This window comes from Rhinolophus sinicus, linkage group LG09 (assembly GCF_036562045.2).
Source record: "Rhinolophus sinicus isolate RSC01 linkage group LG09, ASM3656204v1, whole genome shotgun sequence".
In the NCBI taxonomy this organism is placed as follows: domain Eukaryota; kingdom Metazoa; phylum Chordata; class Mammalia; order Chiroptera; family Rhinolophidae; genus Rhinolophus; species Rhinolophus sinicus.
Genome location: NC_133758.1, coordinates 40,100,912 through 40,126,092, shown reverse-complemented (window position 1 = coordinate 40,126,092; position 25,181 = coordinate 40,100,912). Strand labels below are relative to the sequence as shown.

Here is a 25,181-nt window from a genome sequence, read left to right as displayed (position 1 = left end):
TAACTGTTTTTTACTGATTTATGATTTAATTCTGTTGTGATCTGCAAATATACTTCATATGATTCCAGTTTTTTAAAATGTGTTGAGGTTTTATTTCATAGCTCAGCATTTGGTCCATCTGGGAGAATGTCCTATGTGCTGTTGGAATGAAGGTGGCTAAAAGGGTATCCTGAGAAGTAATAGAGTCTAAAGTTACCTATGGGCCAGAGTCAGTCTCCCTGGGGAATAATGGGGACTCTTCTGCCCATGAATAAAGGCTGAAACAAAACACCTTGAAGTTGCCCAATGCCGATTGTTGGGCAATGGCTATATGAGAATTTAGGAAAACAACAAACTTGCAGCTGGGATCTGTACAAGATTCACAAACCAGGAACTGTCCTGGAATGTGACATCCTCAATATCACCATAGTGTCCAAGTCTTAAGCTGCCAATCTAAGACCTGTTACTGGACTGGGGTGTCCAGGGTGGGATGGTGATAACCGTAAGATCACTGAACAGGGCACAGAAAATGCAGAGAAAGAGGGCAAGCTCCCACTCAGAATGAGCTTGCAAACACCCGAATAGACAAATAACAATAAGAAAGACATCCCACAGAAGGAACAATCAAGAGAATGAGTTCCCTTTAGAGAAAATGAAAAATTGTAGGACAATCTGAAAAATGACTGAGGAAACAACCAATAGAAGGAACAAGAAATTTTTAAAAATTTAAAATGCCAGAAAGCAAAAAAGAAGTAGATATGAAAAGATCCAATTCATTAGATCTGCTAAAACCCTAAGCTAGACATAGGGAAAGAGATTTGGGGGAAAGTTTAATATGTGCTTTGTACAAAGTAAGGCCTGATTCTAAACCCATTAAGTGGCTATAACTGAGTATACATAGCAAAAAATAATGCTAGAAAAATGGCTCTTTTCTATTCCATCAGGTCCTTTTTAGTCCATGGTTAACAGGTTTAATATAGAGAGGAGGTGGGGGAAAGGCTTTTATGTTTTGAGAGAAAAGCCACTATTTTGATGTCATCAATGCAACCCTGCACTTCTTCAACACGGGAAAAGGACCAACACTTTGGTACCCGTCGTATGTGCCAGGCTGTGTGCTAAGTCTCACAAAGTCCTCTGAGGAAAATGGTGTTATTTCCTTTAATGGACATGGAAAAGCTAAGTAACTGGCCTAGAATCACACAGCTAATGTGTGGTGGATCTAGAATTCAAACCAAGATCAAATTCTAAAGATCATGCTTTACTCTACTTTTTATCCAGGTGTTCTACTATTATTTAACAGAATGATGTGCCTCAGTTTTCCCATAGTAAAATTAAAATAAAACTATCTTCTAGCTATATCACACACACACTGTGAAAATTCAGTAGCAACAGGTATGAGAGGAGAACTAACATTTTTGAATGCTTGTGGATACATGACTTTTTATAATATATTAACCTACTTATCACCAAAAACAACCCAGCTTCTTACTATTATGATCCTTACTATACTGATGAAGGAGATAAACCTCAGTGAACTTATCTACTAAGTGCTGAACCTAGGGTTTGGATGTGAGCTGTAAAGTCTGTGTTCTTTTACCCAACACTGGCTCTCACATACAAAGGGAGGTAATAGCATTTCTTTTTCTTGTAAAAAATTTTAAGGTTTTAACAAATTTTTTCCAAAACAATTGAAAATAAGCACTATTCTAGATATAATGTGAAGCAATGTCACCTTCTAAAAGTAATGAGGTGATTTAGTACCCAAAAAAGGACAGGACCTGGATTTTGGTCCTGAAGCAGTCACTGATTAGCTATACAGCCATGGCATGAACAAATCACCCAACTTCTTTGGGCTTCTGTTTTCTCATTTGTAATATGAAGGTATTCAATTAAATGAGCTTTGAGTTTTCCTCCTGCCCTAAAATTCTTTGACTCTAATGGTTTCTTTGATAAAGTAGCCATATGGACTGCTTTTAGTATCATAAGGTTAAATATAGGTTAAGAACAACTGAATTTATTGTAGAATCTGGAAATTAATATATCAGATAAGTGATATCACCTTCATTTTTATAACAGGCCATTAATTCAACTAACATATCTCTTATCTTTTCATGTGTTTAAATTTTGCTACTTTTATTTTAGAGTCATATCAAAACCTACATCAGAAAGTAGAATCTTCATGCAGCCTTTTTCAAAGAACCATATGGTTTTCTTGGAACCAGCATTGGTCTTGTTCAGTGAATCTTTTCATATCATCACCAGGTTTACCAAATTAAGAGGACTTACTCCAAATTTTTACTCTAAAGTGAGATTAACTTTGTATTTTACTTTCAGAATCAGCTACTCAACTACCGTTCTGCCATTTCAAATCAGGGCTCAAAAATTGATGGCCTGGAAAAAGAACTAAGTAATTTGAATCGTGAGTTTGACGCTTTGCAAGAAAAGGTAATGTGTTAGCGTCAATAAAATTAACTTTTTTTTTTGCTTTCAAAATATTGTTAATTTCCCCCCATTAACTTAATTTGTTGCTAATTAATTTATTTTTCATATAGGTTCAAATAAATTCCAGAAAAGCACAAACATTATATAACAATGTTGATCAGACAACCCAAAGCGCAAAAGAGCTGGACACAAAGATTAAAAATGTCATCCGGAATGTGCACAGTAAGAAAGTTACTCAGTCCAATTAAATATTTTTTACATGAGATAGCCTTTTTTTGTACACTGAAAGCATTTTTCTTTAATAGTTCAACCTTATGAAAAAGATCCCGTAATGATACTAAAATACTAATATGAACCTTCCCATGAAAATGTCTGCCTTTTTCTATAGTCTGCTAGAGTCCAGAATTCCCAGTTTAATAAACAACTCGATGTTTTCTAGTTCTCTTGAGGCAGATCTCTGGGACAGATGGAGAAGGAAACAATGTGCCTTCGGGTGATTTTTCCAGACAGTTGGCTGAAGCAGAGCGCATGATGAGGGAACTGCGGAATCGCAACTTTGGAAAGTACCTGAGAGAAGCAGAAGCTGAAAAAAGAGAGGCTCAGCTCTGTAAGGACATTCCCAAACTCTTGCATCCAATCCATTCTAACTGATTTGAAATACAATGTACAAAGTACAATATTGAGTTCTGTTACGGATGGAAGGTATTGTCATTTCAGTGTATATTACCGTTAGAGCACCATGTGGTGAAAATGGGTCGCCCCCAAGTTACCAAGAGGTTGTAGAATATAATACCTTACCATCATGCATAAGAAAAGTAGGTTCTTCTCTTAAGGTATTAGATATTGATACCTCTTTTTCCGTTTTAACTGCATTTTCATTCTTTCATTCAGCTCCTTCCAACTTTCTCATTATGTCATTTTTTAATGGTCTCCTGACCACCACTGGAGTTTTGAATCACAAATTGGTATTAGCTCTACTATTACAAAAAAAATGAGTATAGTAGAAATTAACTGAATATATCTAAAGGTTTTGATTAGGAAAAATGCTTCATTAGCTCAAAACTGTGAGAAATATTGGTTTGGTGCATACTTTTTCAAATACTGTTCTCTAGTAAACATTACTTCAAACATTTTTCTCTAGTAAAATAGTATATCAATAGTTAATATACAGATAGTAGCAGTTTTATTTTAGCATTATATCATTTCAATTTAATATTAACCTTGGCTTTTAACTGCAAGGAGACAGTATTAGTAGTATAAGGAGTATGTGCTTTATACTCTGCAGATCTAGTTCAAGTCCCGAGGCTGACTGGTCATGCAATCTTGGGTCATCATCTAATTTCTCACCACCTCCATTTCCTTATCTGAAACATGAGAATTATAATTATTGTTTTCATGTAGTTATCACGAAAGTTAAATGAGGCAATGAGTACAGTGCACAGAGCAGGTGATGCATAAATGTTAGTTTCCTTTCCCATCCCCTTGCAAGTTCAAAGAAACCATGAAATGCGTAGAAACTCAATTCTCCTTCTGCAGTCTTTACAACTTAGCTGTAACATACTCATCTCTCACGTGGAAAACATAAAGTGATGTATTACAGTGCTGAATCGGATAAGGAGCTGGATGGAAAACCACCAGGTGGAGAACAATGGACTTGTTAAGAGCATACGGGATTCTTTAAATGAATATGAAGGCAAACTCACTGACCTCCGTGCTGTGCTACAGGAGGCAACTGCCCAAGCAAAGAAGGCCACTGGCCTCAACCAAGAAAACGAGAGGAATTTGGAATTCATCAAGGTGAGTTCACAGTCAGAATCTGCATGCTTTCATTAGTGACCAGGATGAGGGAGAGGGATCTTTATCATTAATAAAGTGGCATAGCCAGGAACCTGTCTGTACATCTAGTCTGTATGGCAAATGCTAATCAAACAAGAATGAGGCATTAAATGCTAAACCAGCCATTTCTACCCCTCAATTGCTAGAAAACATTCTGAACTTAAACCACAGAGAAAGCAGAGTAAATTGTTTCACCCCGGTTCCTGGCTGATAGAGTATTGAAGAAATAATATTGCCAAGTAGATGAGAAATTGAACTAATATTATTGTAATTAATTCAAATCCTATAATGTATATTTTAAATAATGTACTTTTTGTGTCAGATGTGTAAACATCATTATCATAATCATCAGCAAAGGTATTTCAAGCCATTATCTGCTTTATAGAAAATAAGTTAAAGTAAAAGCCTCATGCAGGAGCTTCCATAACAGAATTTAGAGCTCAAGATTCTGTAGCATATATTTTCAATGGTGAACATTGTATGCTAAACCAACAACAAAGGTGTGAGCGATTATGAAATGACAATAAGTTCAAAGTGGAATAACATAGGACTGACCCCCAAAAAGAACTTGGTGAAAGAAAATAAATAATATCTTAGCGGATGGCAATATGCTTAACTCCAATACCTCTTTCAATAGTTACATCTCTGTTGGAAGTCCTGGTCATGCCAAGGCAAGGGAGCAGCATGCAATTTTATGGGTCTCTGAACTTTGACAGCCTCCTAGCCTGCATTCTCAGGTCCTGTGTGCTCTCTTGTTGAAGCCTACCTTCATCCTCATGGGGCCTAGCAAATAGATGTGCTGATGGTTGGTGCTGGTTTTACATAGTTAAAAATCCCTCATTCTGCGTCACAAACCGGAGCTTAATTATATATCCTTCTCGTTGGCCAAATTGACCCCAGCATAGAAACCTTCTTCAGCAATGACAACTATTGTTTCATTGGCATGTAGTCTGAGGAAACTATGACAACACACTGACACTGCAAAGAGAACTGATTTCCGCTCAGTTTGTAGTGGCCTGGACAATCTTTAAGTTCAAGACAACATTCTGACTCTGAAGTTACTTGTATGCTGTTGTCCAATAAATATGCCTTGCCTGCCAATTATATATCCTGTAGCTCAAGCAGATATTCTTTTTATTCTCTCCAGAGACAAGTTCAAGAAATGAATTCCCTACAGAGTGATTTCACCAAGTCTCTGGCTACTGCAGACGCTTCCTTACTGCAAACCAACATTGTGCTAAAGCTGATGGAGAAAAACCAGGAGGTAGAGACGAACCTTGTTCTCTAGCAAATCAAAAAGTATTTAATTTATATTGCGAGGAAACTATGAGATGAGCTGACATACTTTTTTCTCCAGGTTATGTCTTTTAGTTGGAAGGAAATATACCAAAATGTGATTACTGCAGGCAAATTAGGTATTATAAACAGACACAAAGAATTCACATCGTTCACTGCAGGGTTCACACCCCTCCCCTCCGTGAATGATGTGACTTCTTTGTGTCTGTTTGTATTACCTAATTTGTCTGCAATGAGCAAATGTTACTTTTGTGATTTAAAAAAAAAATCATTATACTGTTTTTAAAATATTAAGCATACCTTTTTAGTAGAACAAATTTAGGACTGATAAAAGATTGACAATATTTGCAGCCCAATGGGCATTTTGAAAATATCTTTTTTTTTAAAATTAGTTTCAGGTGCACAAGACAAAGCAAAACTTAGACGTTTATCATTTATATCCCTCACACAGTGTGAACCCCCCTCCCCCCATCCACTATCCCTCTGTACGTTCCCCAAATTAATTTTCAAAACCCCGTGGCCATCTTGTGGTTATTGACTATTTTCTAAACCTCTCACCTTCCCCTTATCCCCCCCCCCGCCCCTCTAGATCTTTTATGATCGCTATTTCTAAATCAGAAAGAAGTGTTTTGGTTCAGTACAGTTTTACACTAATGATAACAGTGTGCTGTTATAAAATTTATCAAAGGGGTTACCCGCCATAAGGAAAATGTTCAAATGGGGCGTAAAACTTGGAAGAATATTACACCACTATCTGAAGTAACCAAAGGTTAATTGGTGTAGTAAATGAGCTTGGAAAACAATTTCTTTTTGTTGCCTCCTGGAACATGTCATTTGTGACAGAATTCAAGAAAATGGCATATACATTCTTTGCTTAAATTGACACTGTCTCTGTTTACTTGGAAAAAATAGGCATATGAAAAATTAGCTGCCAGTTTAAATGAAGCAAGACATGAACTAAGTGACAAAGTGAGAGAACTTTCCAAATCTGCCAGCAAAGCATCGCTGGTGGCTGAGGCAGAGAAACACGCGCAGACCTTACAGGAGCTGGCAAAGCAGCTGGAAGAGTGAGTGTGGGCCCCAGAGGTCTAAACACAGGCGCTGTTGGTGCCTGATGTGAGAGCCTCCCCTGGGTGGGCTGCATCTCCAGAACAGGTGGAGGGTGGGCCCAGTGCCCAGGACCGAACCCCACCTGCAACAGGGCTCTGATTCCCAGTTGCATCCTTGGGGTAGAGCTGCAGAGCCCCCCAACTTCAGGTCTTCGTTTGCCAGATGAATCAAGACCTCGGCTGAAGGCTGGGGAGGGCTGTTGGAGCACTTCACCTGTTTGTCTTCCAGTATCAAGAGGAATGTCAGTGCGGATGAGCTCGTGCGCTGTGCGGTGGACGCGGCCACCGCCTATGAGAACATCCTCAAGGCCATCAAAGCGGCAGAGGACGCGGCTGACAAGGCCACTAGTGCCTCTGAGTCTGCCTTCCAGGTGGGCATCTGCACTGGCACCTTCTCTAGACGTAGAGAAGGCACACTTTCTTATTTTCATTCTGCGTGCACTGAGGAATATAAAAAAGCATTATGTGACATCTGAACTTGTCATATAGAATAGATTTGAACTTGCTCTAGATATGGGTCATTTCTGTATTTACTCGACTGATATATGTAGCACAATTTTTAAAACTTTGTACAACCAGAGAGAAATTACAGTGATTATCAATTTTGAACCAAGGTAAATATTGTATCTTGCTTCTTATAAGGTATGCCTTTAGGCTGTGATTAAGTATTAACATTTACCAAAGAAGAGAGAGATTTTTGTACACAATTTGACAACCATTTATTTCCTATTCTTTGTCTTACACCTACACATGTCTGTGGAATCCTATAGGATCTTATATGCACCATATTATATTCCTATATTTAAAAATCAATAACAAAATATGAAATATCCAAGAATTAGGGAAAAGGCCTTCTTGGAAGGTCAAAGACTTTTATTGCCCAAAGATTAAAAACCTAAAAGCAATTCAGTTTTGTCTTCAGTTATTGCAGAATGTATTGTACAAGGGACAGTGAGGAAATGAGACAGGTGTTACATAATTCGTTAATATGTCACTAGAGATGGGTCCACCTCCCCAAGTCACAAATGTCTACCTAGAGCCCTAACTCTCTTTTAAGGAACAATCTTTTTAAACCTCTTCCTCATCCTTTAAAAATTAAAGATAAGGTCTTTAGGATAGGATGAAAAATCTTCCTCCATGTTCCCTAAGGTATACCACGTGCTTGAGACTGATAAACACTTTGCTTTCAGACAGTGATAAAGGAAGATCTTGCAGCAAAAGCGAAAAGGCTGAGTTCTGAGAGTGATAGGCTGTTAAATGAAGCCAAGATAACACAGAAGAAGCTACAACAAGGTATGGGGGACGGGGGTTGGGGGGTGGTCAGGATAATCAACGGCTTGAAAACAACATATAGGACCAGGAGAGGCAGCCCTAGAAACAAATGCTCTTCTTGAATCTCAGCATTGGCACAGATTTGTAAATCCATGGTTTATTTTATAGATTTAATATTTCTACTTAATAGTCTAAGATATACTGAATTAACCAGAACCTCGTGAATATTAATAAATCTGGAGGGTGATAGGCCTATTTTGTCATGGACTTTGGGGGTCTATTTAATTTAATCCACCTGTGACCACGACACTGGAACCCACACAGCATAGAGGTATGTGCAGTGCTGGTTTTTTATGTAAGGTCAAGATCATTAGTTTCAGGTCATCAGTGTAACTGCTTCAAATTTTCATAAGTCCTAAAATCTAAGCAATTTAAAAGTACCAAAACCCACTACTACTGTAAAGCATAAGAATTTTTTAATCATAAATTTTATCTTTGAAAATTATCCACTTATTTAAATTTTTTTTAAGAATTAAATTGTCTCAATCTCACCAAATTCCTGTCTCTTGATTTTATCTGGTTTCTTCTACTGTCAGGTTGGTGCAAAAGTTATTGCGGTTTTTACAATTATTTTTAACCTTTAATTAATTTATTTTTATTTTTTTGATTTTTACTGGGGAATATTGGGGATCAGTGTGTTTTTCCAGGACCCATCAGCTCATTGTCTTCAATCTGGTTGTGGAGGGTGCAGCTCACTGGCCCATGTGGGAATCGAACCAGCAACCTTATTGCTAAGCGCACACACTCTAATCAACTGAGCTAACCAGCTGCGCCTATTTTTAACCATTTAAACCACAATTACTTTTGCACCAATAATAAATTTATCTATGTGTGTATGTATGTATGTATTTAAATTAAATACATGAAAAACAAAATACAAAAATATGCATTAACATATAATCATTTGCCTAGAAAATGTCAAGAATTGAAATTTCCTTGTATGACATCTGCTCCCTTTATAAAATTAGAGCTAAGGTGAAGTGTTTTAAACAGACTTAGGATGCAAACTACATTGTTATTTTTTCTTTTGTTTTCTACCACCTTTATTTATTTATTTATTTGTTTATTTACTTTTTACTCTTTGACCCCCTTCACCCATTTCTCTCAACCCCCAACCCCCCCACATCTGGCAACCACCAATCTATTCTCTGAGCTTTTTGTTGTTGTTGTTAGATTCTGCATAGACAGATCATAACGTTTTTAGTCTACATTATTTAAACCAGTTTTGGGATCATAATTTAAGCCATCTATTATCAATTTGGTCTTAAAGCATTCACTGGTCATTTTCCATGACCCCAAAGTGTCAATATTATCTGCTAGGAATGTCTGTGAACTCTGTTCCTTTCACTGAATTTCCTTAAATGTGTCAGTTTGGAAATGAACAGAAACAAACGATGCCTACTTGTGTGTGTGTTTGCTTGGATGAAGCTCTAGCAACAACATTCCTTTCTTATACTCTGACTGAAGAGCCATCCTTTCTGTATTATTCATTCATTTGTTCATCTGTTCCTATAGTCATTCATTCATTCAATAAATATGTACTAATATTAAGCCCCGACTAATACCAGACATGGCACTTTGGGCTGGGACATAGCAGTGCAGTTGAACTAGACAAACACATCCCTTTCTTTACAGGGCGGAGACTTCTGTCCTGAACGGAGTGGAAGTTAAGCCTTCTGCTAGGTTATTAAGCCCCTCTCTTTCTTCATGTGCATTTCCAAGGAGCCTAGTACCACAGGTTCTGATATGTTCCTGACCTCTGTACACAGAGCACCCTGGGGTTGTGGGTCTAGGCACATGCAGAGGAGTGACCCCTGAAGCACAGGTCTGCTCAATGCTGTGTAGACACTGGCTACTCCGGGAGCTACCAATACCAATGCAGAATCAAAATCCACAGAGTAATTGCCTCTTAATGCTATCTTTTATTTTAGAAATCAGTCCAGCTCTGAACAACCTACAGCAAACTCTGGAAAGTATGACAGTTCAGAAAGAGGTGATGGATACCAATATCACTGCCATCCGCGATCATCTTCTTGGGATAGAGAGAGGTCAGCATCTCCTGAACCCACCACCGTACTTGGCTTATTTTGTCCAACATTTTAGATACTTACACCTCCCTATTTGTATGTGCATTAGATGACATCAGCGGTATGATCAATAGTGCAAAGAGTATGGTCAGAAGTGCCAACGACATCACAAATGAGGTTCTAGATGGGCTCAATCCCATTCAGACAGATGTGGAAAGACTTAAGGATACTTATGGGAGCACACAGAGTGAAGACTTCAACAAGGCTCTTACTGATGCGGATAACTCAGGTACCAGACGTTCTTGGACCAGGACACATTGTCCATTTTCTCCATTGTTATGTGCTTTGGTCAATTTAAATTCTTCCCCAGTAAAGTCTAACCTTGGAAATTAAAGTATTAGAAAACAGCTTCACATAACAAATTCAGAGGATGGGTATTCTAATAGTTAAAAGGACCTGGTAGGACATATTAACATTGCTGTTTATTTTCTCTTTTATAGAGTGGAGGTATAGGTCCCTGAACCAAGAGGTATTGCACTGTGATTGATATTAAGAATCAAAAAACAAAGACTTATGTTTTTCTATAGTGGTCAAGAAAGATGATTTGATATCTAGATTGCAGAATAAAATCCCTGAAATATTTAGAAAAGGTATTACCCGATTCTGAGTCATCCTGTCCAACATTTGGGACCCAAACATACCACTTGACAAATACTATCAATGAAAACATCTGTATTTAATCTTTTCTCAACTCACAAATTTCTGTTTTGTAATTTCACCAATAGTAAAGAAATTAACCAACAAACTGCCTGATCTTTTGAGCAAGATTGAAAGTATCAACCAACAGCTGTTGCCACTGGGCAATATCTCTGACGATGTGGACCGCATACGAGAGCTAATTCAGCAGGCCAGAGATGCTGCAAATAAGGTAGGTGTGTCCCCTCATTGCCAGGCACCAAGGCTCATTCTTTGATAAGTTACCACATTCATCAAGAAAGGAAAGGCATTTACTTACTCAAGGGCCAGTTGTCTTTCTTGCCATAATTGTTTGGTTCCTTGAAATGTGAAAGTTGATTTCCTCCTATTATCCTTCAAAAGTGCACATCACCTACATCTCCTAAATGATCTGGTATGTCAGGGACCAGAAGCACTTTCCTTCCCAGTGAGTTTACGCAGGCAGGAAGAAGAATCCTCCAGGCCCCGGCTGGTAGAGTGTTACTGCAAGTTCAAGTAAGGGTTCTCTGATCACAATGTGTTGATATGATACTACACAGGACCTACTTTCTTATTGTAATTTGAAAGTTGTGGAATCCACCTTTATTGGGGATAGAGGAATGGTTCCTGCCAGCACCGGCAGTGTTCTGAACATGGGATTATAGCAATTTTCCATCGCTGGAGCACTGATCCATCAGCCTTTCTCATTTTAACCTGACCTTATTTACTTGAATTCCTGACACTTCTCTTCCACAATGTGTTTTGCCCTAACACAATATTAGTGAAATATCATATATTTTTCAGCCACCCTCTTGTGAGATGTAGTATTTGGAAATAGGAAGTTGGAAAACCAAGTCAGAATGTCACCACCCCAGAGGCACTGTCATTGATTTCTGGCTCATATTACTTCTTGTGAGCCTCGAGTGCTGCCTTTTCTTTTAGGAAAAAGAAGTACTCTCCACATAAAACCTTTAGCAGGGAAAAAAAAAAGAGCATAAGGCATAGTGCAGGAGAGACTACTCTCTTCATGCCCACAAATGCTTTCAAATGAAAGAGAATGTGTTTCTAGCTTTTGCCCTTCTATGTTCATTCATTAATTTATTCAACAAAAGTTGAATTGTATAATAGCACAGTGGTTAAGAGCTGGTGAACTAAACCAGATTGCCTTGATTTTGGTGCTAGCTCTGTCGCTTATGAGCTGTGAGTCCTGTGTCAGCCACTTCACTTCTCTATGCCTCAGTTGCTTCATCTGTAAGCAGGGTAAATAACAGTACGGAACTCATGAGACTATTAGGATTAAGTGAGCTAATGTAAAACAGTTCTTGGCTAACAGTACCATGTAAGTGGAAAGTAATAAAATAAAAAATAATCAGCAAGTGCTTTTGGACACCTGGCTTATGTGGCACTCTCCTGGGTAATGAAGACACACAGATAATTAACCCATAGTCCTGGACTCAGGTTGCTACCCAGCTGCTATAGGTGACAACTGGTGAACAGATAAGACTAAGAGGCTGGAAAAAGTTGTGTTATGCGGGTCTTGGAAATATACATTTCTACCTGGAGAGTCTCAGAATGTCACTAAAGGACACGTACAGGAATGTTCCATGCAGCACAGCTTATAACCACACACCAAAAAATTGGAAAAAAAACAAATGTCCATCAGCAGGAGATGGATAGAACTGTGATAAATTTATACAGCGAAAGACCATACAACAATAAACATGAGTGAGCTGGAGCCAGGTATATCAATATGGCTAAATCTAAAAAGAGAGTGAGGCAAAGAGAGCAAGCTGTAGTAGGCTGTGTACAGCAGGATACCATTTGTATAAAAAATATTTAAAACATGACAAATAAGACTGGTTACAGTTTATAGATAAATGAATATTTAGTAAAAATATAAACATGCATGGAACTATACATGGGAATCCAAATTTAGGGCAGTGGTGACCTCTGAAAGGGAGAGGGGAATGGGGACAAGGTGGGCTCTGCAGGGGGCTTCAATTACATCAGTAATGTCAGTAATGTTTGATTTCTTAAGATGGTTGCATATACAGGTATATTCTCCATCTGTTTTTGTATTCATGAAATATTTTCTTAATTAAAAAAAATCTTTTAATAAGTGGTAGTTTTCCAGGTGACAAAAATCACCGAGCATGCCAGGAAAGACTCAGGATCAACTTGGGTATACTGGAGGGCAGAGGGTGAGTAGAAGAAAGAGGCATAAAATGAGCCTGTACACGTGGGGGAGAAGAGCTCAGTCATGAACACTTTGACGATATTATAGCTCATGTGTCACTAAGCCCCATCCACCACTACATACAAGGTTCTCCATAAACAGTTAAATGCTTGGTAGGTAAAGTGATGAGTTGGCGTCAGTATCATGCCAGGAGTGTTATTTGTTAGAGAATATTTATTTTGTTTTAATGCAGAGCTACTCAAGCTGGTCCATAGACCAGTTTTCATCAGAGAGTTTTTGTTACTTGTCTGTTATACATAAGCACAAAATTGAGAGTAAATGTGTAGAAACTTTTAAATTTGAATTGCCTCAACATCCAAGCATGGGATCAGTGGAAAAATACCTTCTATATTTCATTTTTCTAGTAATTTAATTTTTAATATATTTTACAAAAGATTTGGTCCGGGACAGATTAGACCAAAAAAAAAAAAAAGAGTTCCTTCACCATAGTTTAAGAAGCACTAATTTAGAGAGCTTTGATGCACACATTTTTACGAATGAATGTCTGTAATAAATGCAACCATAGCATATAATATGCTCATGGGAAACAGTTCCTTAAAAAACTCCTTTAAAAATATTTTTGATTGTATTATGTATTTACTATATGCCAGTTAAAAATATTTTTGATTGTATCATGTATTTACTATATGCCAGGTGTCGTGCTAAGTGTTTCCATACGTGTTAGCTCATCGACACAAAACCTGCCTGGGTTGGGATTATTATTATAATAATGATTATATTTCTGCACAGAGAATGAAATGCACTTCTCAAAGATCAGGGGGCTGAAAAACAGAAAGAACATAAATGTTTTATTACTCAGCTTCTGAAACAGTTTCACGAGTTCATAATCCAGGTCTAGGAGACATTCGCAGTCTTTTGCTCTTTATCCTAACAACTTGTAAACAGTTCAAAGGAGTTGCTACAAAGTCACAATCTACCACCCTGAGCACGCCCACTTTCCTCACAGATTAATACCATAGATCTTTCCCTTGCAGGTCGCCATCCCCATGAGGTTCAATGGTAAATCTGGAGTTGAAGTCCGGCTGCCAAATGACCTGGAAGATTTGAAAGGATACACGTCTCTTTCTTTGTTTCTCCAAAGACCTGAATCAAGACAGAATGGGGGGACTGAGAATATGTTTGTGATGTACCTTGGAAATAAAGATGTAAGTATTGCTTTGATATTTCTTTTGTTTTTAAAACAAAATACAGCTTTTGAGATGCATGATACCACTGTGTCACTGCCATTGGCACAGCAGGAGGAAATCCCACCAACATGTCAACAAATTCCACTACCTCTTATGGTGCTATGAGTGGACTTGTCAGTCACAGATTGTTCTCTGCTGGCAGATTAGAGGCCTTACCTGAAGGGCCCAACACATGGGCACACATGTGTACCCAGAGAACATACACGCCTGGGGTTAAAGGTTAGCCTCTCTCCCCACATGAGCAGGGCCACAATATTAAGACTTCATGGAAATCAACAGTAGTTCTTCCTCACAGAATTATGACCCTCTTCTCTTCTTCAGAACATCCAGCCCCAGCCCTTCCTCAAGTCTGTGGGGGCGGGGACCATCTGTAGATGAGGACTGGAACAAATGAAGCCGCTCCTAGCTAATTAATCAGAAATCCAGTTGCCCCATCTCTTTATAATTCTAAATTCTTTAAGCCACTACTGACGTTATGAACAGTTCATTTTAGCTTTTAATCCCTCCAGTTAAAATGCATTTGTTCAACTTAATTGTCAGAGGAAAAGTTAATCACTGATTGGGACAAGAAACAATTTTTGGAAAAGAAATATCTGAAACACGGTTTTTGAAAATTCTGTCCAGTAAGAAATGGTTGACTGTCACTAGTGGACTCCATAATTAACGATTCCTAAAATTGACACTATTATTAATCACTCGTTCATGTTTCGAGGTCATGATTTTTTGCTTTGTATTATGACAAAATGACATTACTTTATTCCTTCAACAAATTTATACCAGTTACCTACTAAATACCATATCCTATATTTATGATAAACAAGAATGTGTTTCTTGAATGTATTTAAGGTACACTTCAAACTGGTTTAAATGATCTATTTTAGCACAATTTTAAAAATTTTGTGTCTCCTTAAAATGCTCATATTCTAACGGGGAAGAAAGATAACATATGTAGCTGACCGTGATAGTACATAGGGTGCTAGGTGTTATCACAGAGGGATGCACAACGTGTTAAGAGAACATTGTATGGTACGGAGAGAACAAAAACGGCTTATCTCCCTTCCCAGACTAAAATCTAATGGAGACCTGAGCCCATGTCTGCTTCATCTTGCTGGCTGGTGCTCAGCAAATATTTGCAGATTGAGCAAATGGGGGAGTGAATAAATGAGCACACTATACCATGAACAAAGACAGCTCAGACATCATTAATTAAGTGTTCTGTCTGTGTTACTCGGTGCAAGGATATACCTCATTTATTCTGTCTGCTCATGGCTTATTGCATAAAACCCATTAGTGATTTGAAATGCTCTCTCTTGGGCTGGCAAGTTGAAAGAAAGCAGTGTGTGACGTGCTCTGAGACGGACTTTACACTTCCAGGCCTCCAGGGACTACATCGGCATGGCGGTCGTAGATGGCCAGCTCAGGTGTGTCTACAACCTGGGCGACCGCGAGGCTGAACTCCAAGTGGACCAGACCTTGACAGAAAGTGAAACTCAGGAGGCGGTTATGGACCGGGTGAAGTTTCAGAGGTACAAGTCTGTGTTAAACTGACTTACACTCACTAAACTTCAATTGTACTTGTGTCTGAACCCCATTTTTAATATCATGGCTTTGATTTCTTTTTTCTTTTTTGCATAAAATGTTATGTAACTTTATTGTCTAATTTATTTTTAAACAGAATTTATCAGTTTGCAAAGCTCAATTACACCAAACGAGCCACATCCAATAAACCGGAAACACCTCACTTACATGACATGGACAGTGGAAATAGCAACACACTCCTGAATCTGGATCCTGAAAATGTTGTGTTTTATGTTGGAAGTTACCCACCTGATTTTAGAGTAAGTGCAAATGTTATTTCACTGAGTGAAAATATTTAAGTTTTAATTTGGTACAATGACCTCATGTCTCAAATTATGAATCATGTATAAACTGGATTTAACTATATATTCTTAAAGCTTATCCAGTGATAATAGCTAATACTTGAGGATGTCCTATGTGCAGTGATCTAGGTTTAAGTATATTAATTTAAAAAGCATCATTATTCACACTTCACAGATGAGGAAATAGACCAAGAGGTTGAATAACCTGCCCAAGGTCATACAGCTAGTAAATAGCAAAGCCAGGGAATTGAGTTCCAGGGTCCACATTCTGAACCCCTATTCTATGTTGATATTTAAGTGATAGATTCATACTATTTCTTGATCAAGTTGATCATTGTGCTTTGTTCAATCAGTAGATTTTCATTTCATTTTTTTCAGCTTCCTAGTAGACTGAAATTCTCTCCGTACAAAGGTTGTATTGAATTAGATGATCTCAATGAAAATGTTCTGAGCTTGTACAACTTCAAAAAAACTTTTAATCTCAACACAACAGAAGTAGAGCCTTGTAGAAGGTAAGTAAAAGCTAAAAACTAGTGTCTCTATAACTGATTTTGTTAACTTGCGGGTAAAGGATAGCCAGTGAGATGCTGTTGATGTGACTAGCTGCCAGCAATTCTTAAATCATTCTTTCATGCATCAATGCTAGTCCATCCCTAAAATCTGATAATGGCAGCCTTTTCTTCATTTGTATGTTAGATTGATAAGGTTTTCTCAATTTTGAAAAAAATAAATCTTTCTTAAATTTTTGGTGCTTTCCACCACACAATATTCAGTGTTAGACGGTACCTGATTTAGGCACACAAATATATATTGACTGTAAATTTCCAAAAACTAATGGTCCACAAAGTACACCATGACTTTCTAGGTACTCTGATACCTGTACCTATTTGAAAATTTCTGCCTTGAACTCCTGACCTTCCCTCTACTTAAAAGGATTTGGAATATTCTAATATGGAACAGATTAAGTACTTATTACTCAGGATAAAAGTATTATATTTCAAGTTAACAATTTCTTACATTTCAAGCTCATCAGCTGCTATGCCTAAATAGATATTTCCAAAAAGGACTCTTGACTGTTATCTTTGTTGAGCTAAGGTTTCCTTATCATAGAGTATAAGAAAACATCCAGGAGAAATCGCTAGCCATTTTAACATTTTAAATATGTTTCCTCTTCTTTAAAAAATCACGACAACTAGATTGTATGTGCTTTGCTGTTTTTTAGATAGCATGTCGTATCAATAAACACACTTGTGTGGTAATACTTTGCTGCCATGTTCTAACGTATAATGATTCATGTTGACAGGAGAAAGGAAGAGTCAGACAAAAGTTATTTTGAAGGCACAGGCTATGCACGAGTTTCAACTCAATCGAAGGCTTCCTTCCTAACCTTTTCACAGACAATTCAGACCACTTTGGACAGAGGTTTGCTGTTTTTTGCAGAAAACCAGGTAAACTATAATAAGCATCTAAATATTAGCTAATATGTCTATTCAATCAGTCCCCTTGGGGGTAACTGAGTTATTAAACAACCAACTAGATCTGAAAGACTGTATTACCTGCAAATGTTACCTGCATCCTTTCCCTTGGCCCAATTCTACTTTGTTTGGCGATGGGAGTATGTATCTTAATAAGACAAGTAAGTAATCAGGAATTTGAGAACATGCCACCAAAATGTGGGAGAAATTGCCCCCTTTCCCATTCTATTCTCATTGTCAATTTCACTCTTTGAAAATTACTGTTTGCCTAATAATTGACTTATACTCTGCCTGAAAACATGTGAAGACCTCCTGGGGTCTCTGAGAGCTAGACTGTTTCACCTCCTGCTCTTTGCATCTTGGTCTGATTTTTGTCAGGCTCTGTGGGGTTGTCTTTATCAACCTGACCCTTGCTTTCCCAAGACACGGAAGCTTCTCTGTTATCAAGCAGGTGAGATTCCTAGAGGCCATTTTAAAATCGACTAGTTTGGAAAAGTCCAAAGTGGCGCTCTGTAAGTTATCGTTAGCGCCATCTGCTTGTCGATGGGCCTGGAGTTGGCTGCTCCTATGAACAGCCCTTCTGTAGTTGCTCCATAAGTAGCATTTCTGGAGAAATATGGATCCACCTATGGAATCTTTAGTCTGAGAATGTGGGATTAATAAAGAGCTTGGGATTTTACCAGACTCTTCTACCTGCCAGGTGGGAATACAGGCCTGGTCCAACTCTCCTCTATGGGGTCGGTCTCGACCTTCCTGGAGATTCCAAGGCTGAACAGTTTTGATGGGTTGGGAAGGTCCCGACCTACCAGAAGAATGCAGAGAGCTGTGAAGTCCCACAGCATCTTCAGGACAAGGCAGTTGTTTTCCAACACAAGAACTGCTACATTTTGAAGTTCTTAGAGACTAACAACCAGAAATACTACTTATATTAGAAGAAAAGTTACTATACAATATGCTAGTAACCAGATAAGAGAAAATCATCTAGAGTGCTGCTGTTATGTAGGATGGCTCATTACGCTCAGTAAACCAATGTTATTCTGTTACTTGTGAGTGTGATGAACCCTAACTAGCTTCCAAGGGCAAGGTTTAGGATCTAGATAAGGAATGATTTTTCTCGTAGATAAGGATCTGGCAGAAGACTTCAGAGAGGCCTTCTAATCAACAGGGAACTATGTAAGAGCAAACCTTCAAGCCCTATGGGAGAAATTCCTCAGCTTATCTTTCCACTAAAGAGATGGCTGGTTCAAGTATGTGTCTTACACCCTGATGGGGATTCAGAATCAACCAAGACAGACATGGTTCTTGCCCCCAAGGACTTTAGAGAGGAAAGACAAATATTAAACAAATTTATGTTCATTAATTGGTTCATTAATTCATCACAATGGTGAGGAGCCATATAAAGGGTAAGTTTGGGGTGTAATGAGGATTTTTAACAGTAAAGAATTTCTTGAACAAAGGATGCTTAATTTTGTGTCTGCTCGCTCGTTCGTGGACAGTGAAAGATTCACGAGTCAGGTAGAAATATCAAAGGAAGATTTATTAAAGTAAGAGAAGGGTCAGCTGGGCAGAGTCTGCTGGAAACTACTGCAAACTACTGCATCGAGTCTTTATTTGGTCTCAAGTTTTTATATTTTCTAACCAGGATGTAAATTGCTTTGGCCTGCAGTTGGAGGTGGGGGAAGGTGCGGTTAAGCTGCTTATCACAACCTTTGCATATGTTATGTAGATTTAAGTTGGAGCCAGGAGTGGATCCCACACAGACGCAAAACCTCTCCCAAGTCACAGGGCCTGCACTGGGCTGAAGTAAACAGAACAGTTGAAGCTGCATAGTAAATGTATAGGAAGCAGAATTATTAAGAGGCAAAGAAAAGAAAGCTTTCAAAAAGTCCCAAGCTAAATTACACTTGTCAAATCAAATTATACCAGAGATGCAAATCTCAAAATAGAAGATTTAGTGCCACCATTACAATCCCCCTGTCTTAACACTTAATCTGAGATCTGGAGGACAAGTAGAAGACAGCATTTGAAGGGGAGAGGGTAATCCATGTGAGGGGAGGGGCAAGAAGATGTCCTAGACATAGGAAGAGCAGGGAGCACTCAGGGACTGAATGGTGGCACGTGTGGGGCACAAAGAGGCAGAGGGACCACAGAGGAATGAAGCTGAAAGGGTGGTCAGGGCCTCAGAGCATCTGCTAGAGAGTTAGGGCTTTATCCTGAGAGCAAAGGAGAGTAACGTGCTCACACTGGCATATTCAAAAGACCATTCTGTAGAAAATGGATTTGAGAGGGGACAGAGTGAACATGGGGGGACAATGTATTATTGCTGTGCATGCTGTCCAGCTGAAGGAGTTGTGACTGAGACTAGGTGACATATAATAGAAGAGAGAGTTAAGAAATGGTGGAATTACGATTTGATTGGCTGGGAAGAGTCAAGAATGACTCCTAGTGGGTTTGTGGCTGGCTCAGCAAGGTGATTAGTGGTGAGAGAGAGAAAGGAGGAAAGAGAGTAGCATGAAGGACAGAGAGACTGGCTTGGCAGCAGGTGGGAGGCATGTACATCATGAGTTCAGTTAGAGACATTCTGAATTTGAGTATCTGTGCATCACGCCACCAATAGCAATAAGATAATCAGATGTACAGACCTAGCCCTGAAAATACTGGAGGAAAACATTTGGGCTTCATGGACACACCTCACTTGGAGCCAACAGAATGACAGTGATTGTGAGGCAACGACTGGTGGGAGGAAGGGGACCTATGCAGGATACCGAAGAACTCCCAGCACTTAAATGGGAGGTAACGGGGGATGAGCCCGCACACGAGACTGAGACATCGTAGTAACTGAGGAAACAGATAGTGGGAAATGTCTGCATTTAAGTAAGACCCTACCTCTCTCCAAAAGGTAGCAGTCTTGTTTTCACATTATATTAAAGATTTGTATCTTTTCGGTTTCCATTTTTACGTGCTAGTTATAGATTGCTATGAAACAAAATCATGATAATAGCTAGCATTTCTGGTGTCCTTGTTTATCAACCACTGTGTATGATGTTTAACGTGACTTGTAACATTTAACCATCATACCCATCCCAGGAGTTGGATTCTACAGCACTATTGTCCCTTTTAATTAAGGAGGCAGCTGGAGCTGAGAGCAGTCTGTAATTTGAGAGTGACTTGAGTTCCAGTGCTTAAGTTCTTCTTCTGTTGATTCTCCTGGTAATCTACGTTGTTTCCATGCTCTAGGATCGCTTCATCTCTCTAAATATAGAAGATGGCAGTCTCCTGGTGCGATACAAACTGAATTCAGAGCCACCACAAGAAAAAAAAGTTAAAGACCTCATAAACGACGGGGAAGATCATTTGGTATATCCTTTGAGCCTGCTTACTTGAATTGTTAAAGGTCTTTCGTCCTTTAAAATTAAGACAGTGCCCCAAACACTTTTCTGTTACCAGATAGATTTATAGTTATTAACTAAAGGACATGTGCTTTTAAAATATGAACATTTGGGCATGACATATATAATGACATATGTAAGTACAGAGGGTGCCAAAAAAAATGTGTACACATTTTAAGAAAGGAAAAAACTATATTAAAATTGTAATACTCAATATATACCTATAACAAAAGATGAATACAAGTCATGTGTATACACTTTTTTGGCACCCCTGGTATATGGCATATATAAAACATGATTAATTTCAAATGTAAACATTTTTATTAAAATATTTTAATATTATATTTTATACAAAAATGCCGCTGCTCAGAGTCTTCTACCGTGTATATAAATGAATCTGAAGGAAGACAGAAATATAATAGCTCTGAACCACTGTGAATGTGATTCTTTTATTTCCCATTGCTCGCTAACTCATCTGTCATTTATTGAAGATTCAAATCAACATTGGAAAAATCCAGGAACTTATGTTGATAAGAGTGAATTCTCAAAACGTTAAAATTGACGGTGAAATATTTGATTTCAACACATATTATCTGGGAGGAATTCCAATTTCAATCAGGGAAAGGTAAGATGATATGTATTTTTTTAAAAAAAGAAGCAGATTGCTTCTCTTTGTGGTTATGCTTGCTACTGATCAGTTTACCTTTTTAAACTCTAATGGCAAATAAACACAAAAAGTTAGCTTTTCAGTATTAATAGTGTTAGTCAACAGAGTAAAATAGGCTGTGAAGACTGGATAATGGGGGAGGGGGAGGGAACTGTGCACCACCCCCACTGTCATACTTGGGAGGAGAGAAACCACAAGGAACACAATGTTACCAATTAGAATGGAGGCCGAGGCCCTGGGGTCCTTAAAGGTAGTGAACATAGATGGTCCCATGCCTGACAAGCAGCTCTGGGCACTGAAAGCTGGGGTTGCTGCCTTCAGGAAGCAGCTCTAGAATAAAAGGCACATCTGTATTACCTGCCCTATTATCTTTTATTGAGCATGGAAAAGGCATACAAATGTTTCTCAGATTAATGAATACATGAATTAATTAAATTCATTTGAAAAGAAGTAAAACTTAATCTGAATGAGGAAAAAAAACCGTTTTGGGAATGTATTTAAAAGTAACTTTTCCATTTTGTTAATTTGTTGATATCCTCCAAAAAGGCTTTTAGATAGCTGACGATAATGTGCGAAAAGAAGATAACCCAGAGGGGTTAGGACCGCTTCATGACTAAGATAAGAGAGCTCCCAGAATGTTTGATTATCATTACTTTTATATGAGATCTAAGACTAGTTAACTCTTTTTCTAATTTATTAATCAGTTGGAAGGAGTACTAGATGTGATTTATAAAGTGTTGTGCAAAGGTTTCTTCCTTCTAGAATCCTTATGCATTTGAGCATCGGTCCATCCTTAGCAAGGAGGCACTAATCTTTGTTTTAAAGTTGTCAGGGTTGTCCCAAAAGACAAAAATGCAGGTGAGAAAGCTTAGCACTTTAATAGTGCTTGGAGTGACTGTCTTTTCTCCTTAGAGGCTTTGAACTGGGAAGGACCTTGTAGATCATGGTATGTAACCTCTGAATTTTACAGATGAAGAACTGAGAGCCAGAGAGTCCTGAAAACCCCTCCGACATGGGCCACTGGGAGGCTGGGTGGGCACAGAGGAATTTTATTGATAACCCATAGCTGAGCTCTGTAGGGGCAGCGAGCAATTCTTTCAAAGGAGGGAGGCCTTCTGACCCCTGGCGTAAATGGAAGGCCCTTACAGACAGTAAGTGCTTAAGCAATGTGGAGCAAAGCAAGCTAGTGTGATCTCTAAATGATACAGCTTTGACCAAGAGATTTGTGGGTGTTCTGTTTTCTCCTCTCACTGTAGTATATCTTCCGGGAATGGGGACCCAGATCTTGTTTAAAATTATAGTCAGAAGTCACAATCTGTCAATCCCATCTGCCTCCCATGAGAGAAGAAAATCACCTCTGATAATGCCAGAGGGTCCCAAACCAACAAGAAATATTTCCTGAGGACCGATCTCATTGTGTCACGGGGTATAATAATAAGACATTAAAATAAAGATAATTTGAAAAGTAAGAACCAGTCAAGGATCTATTAGACATTTACTAAGTACTCAGTTCTGGGTTTAGGATTACATTTTGCTCTTACTGCTCTCTGAAATCAGCCTCCGGCAGGCTGGGACCTGTCTAAGCTTTTGTGAATGGATTGGCTCATGGTATGCACACACACCCCAGTGTACTGGCACATGAATACTGCAACTTAAACCCTTATGCAGCCACATTCCTCTGGCAAGTGTGTTCAGACCCTGCAGACTGGAGTAGACTTGGAACTCGTGGACCTCAATGATCCAGAGTAACAAGAATGCCCCCAAAGTATCGTGGAGATAAATCTTCCATCTCTTAACATCTCTGCTGTAGATAACTGTTCTGTGGGAAAGAGCCACGATCGTTCCAAGTGCTGTGGTCACACAAACTGTGTAAGCATAAGGCACAAGGGCTTCGAGTCACACTAGCTCATGTGACACACTGACCCCTCAGATCCCAGTGCTGCCACTTTTCTGCCGCATGACCTTGAGGAAGTTAACCTCCGGCAGCCTCCTTGCTGCTACCCCTGTAACAGGCATAGTTACTGCCTCTCTCTTAGGGTGGTTGTGAGGATTCAGAGTAAAGGAGTTAGCGCAGTGCCTGGCCCATGGTTAGATAAGAAAATATCTCCCTCTGGTTATTGTGAGGATAAAATCACCATGCCTTGCACAAAATAGGTGCTCTGTATTTGTTAGTGGCCTTTCTTTTCCTCTTTTCTTTTCTGCCACCTTTTTCCTTTGACCTATACTTTATGGAAAGAAGGACATCAGGAGATTTTGATGGGTCTAAAACATGTTGAAATGAAAGAGAGAATGGATCTAAATATATGTATAAATAGACAAGCTCCAGGAATTCATATGAACTTTTCTCCTTTTCTGAGGCAAAAAGCCATCTTTATAAAGTAATTAAGCTCGTGCTGCAATGTCAGTAAGGATTCCTTTCTTCCTTTTCCTTTAATAAAATTTAATTTTATGCATATTACATGTAGCTAAACTGTTTATAATGAATTGAGTAAAAATGAATGCAGCCACCCTTCCATTTAGAAAAGTGAACTGCCTTAAGGATTTATAATGAAATCAGCTTTGTGTTTTTCTTAGTACATCATTTGTTTAAGAAGCACAAATATTTGCCTGGACTTCAGTTGGTTCATGTATGTTAATGTTTTATGTGAATTCAGCTCCAGACAGATCCAGAAGACAAATCAAAGGGGAAATGCCAAGGCAGCCACAGAGGAAGAGCTGCTTTAGAAATGGCTCTCATTGTAATGATTGTATTACTGTGGGGGTAGTTACCGAGCCTACCATCTCACATTGTGTCCGTGCTCTGGACCAAGCACCGCTGGAGTGTGTTACACATATTAACTCATTTACACTCCCAACAGCCCTATGAAACAGATTAGAACATTCCCATTGTATAAATGAGCACACAGAGGCACAGAGAAGTTAGGTCACCTGCTCAGGCAGCACGGATAGGACTTGAACCCAGGCAGTCTGGCCCTGGAGCCTACAGCTGTACAGCAGCACTGTGTCGCCTGTCAGAAACACTTCCTGGGTGTTCACAACTATGTGCCACGTATGGTTCCAAGTACTTCCTGCACATCAACTTATTTAGTCCTCATGATAACCCCTTGCCCAGATTGCACAGTTAGGAGGTGTAGGATACAGCATATGAGGCCCGACAGTGCTTTCCATTATTCCAGCCTGGCATCGGTTAAATACCAAGCCACATTTTTTATAACTGACTAGAACCCAAAAGTAACAGTTTGTTTCTTCTGAGTGTCCCATGGCTAACTTAAAAGTGGACAGAAAAAAAAGAGCAAACAGTTTTCTAGAGCATTCCAGGCTCTAATAAATTACTCATTTATTAAGTTATTTATATATTTATTAATATTTATAGTATATTGATTTATTAATATACTTCCGACTTACCATGCGCTGCCATTATTCCAGGAGGGGTGGAAGAGCAATTCTAGATGCTGTGCTTATTCTATGTCTCTATATCTTTTGGGAACTCTAGCCAGTCTTCTGTCAACATTATTGTGTTCATTTTTAAAGGTGAGAATGCAGAATCACATAGAAAGGAAGTACGTTTTCCCAGCGTCACAAAATAAGTAG

General features: G+C 38.7%; 1 protein-coding gene across 1 annotated transcript in view; it reads left to right on the top strand.

Moving 5' to 3' along the window:
• The window catches only part of LAMA3 (laminin subunit alpha 3), a 258,618-nt gene that overhangs the window by 211,415 nt on the left and 22,022 nt on the right, over positions 1 to 25,181 (top strand). The window contains exons 45-62 of the mRNA XM_074339734.1: positions 2,314 to 2,424; positions 2,532 to 2,643; positions 2,861 to 3,028; positions 4,022 to 4,218; positions 5,405 to 5,521; positions 6,466 to 6,620; positions 6,892 to 7,033; positions 7,853 to 7,955; positions 9,926 to 10,042; positions 10,131 to 10,310; positions 10,807 to 10,949; positions 13,967 to 14,137; positions 15,554 to 15,705; positions 15,855 to 16,017; positions 16,438 to 16,571; positions 17,363 to 17,507; positions 20,772 to 20,891; positions 21,415 to 21,548. Coding sequence (XP_074195835.1) covers positions 2,314 to 2,424; positions 2,532 to 2,643; positions 2,861 to 3,028; positions 4,022 to 4,218; positions 5,405 to 5,521; positions 6,466 to 6,620; positions 6,892 to 7,033; positions 7,853 to 7,955; positions 9,926 to 10,042; positions 10,131 to 10,310; positions 10,807 to 10,949; positions 13,967 to 14,137; positions 15,554 to 15,705; positions 15,855 to 16,017; positions 16,438 to 16,571; positions 17,363 to 17,507; positions 20,772 to 20,891; positions 21,415 to 21,548 — 2,564 coding nt within the window. The remainder of the gene's footprint in view (positions 1 to 2,313; positions 2,425 to 2,531; positions 2,644 to 2,860; positions 3,029 to 4,021; positions 4,219 to 5,404; positions 5,522 to 6,465; positions 6,621 to 6,891; positions 7,034 to 7,852; positions 7,956 to 9,925; positions 10,043 to 10,130; positions 10,311 to 10,806; positions 10,950 to 13,966; positions 14,138 to 15,553; positions 15,706 to 15,854; positions 16,018 to 16,437; positions 16,572 to 17,362; positions 17,508 to 20,771; positions 20,892 to 21,414; positions 21,549 to 25,181) is intronic.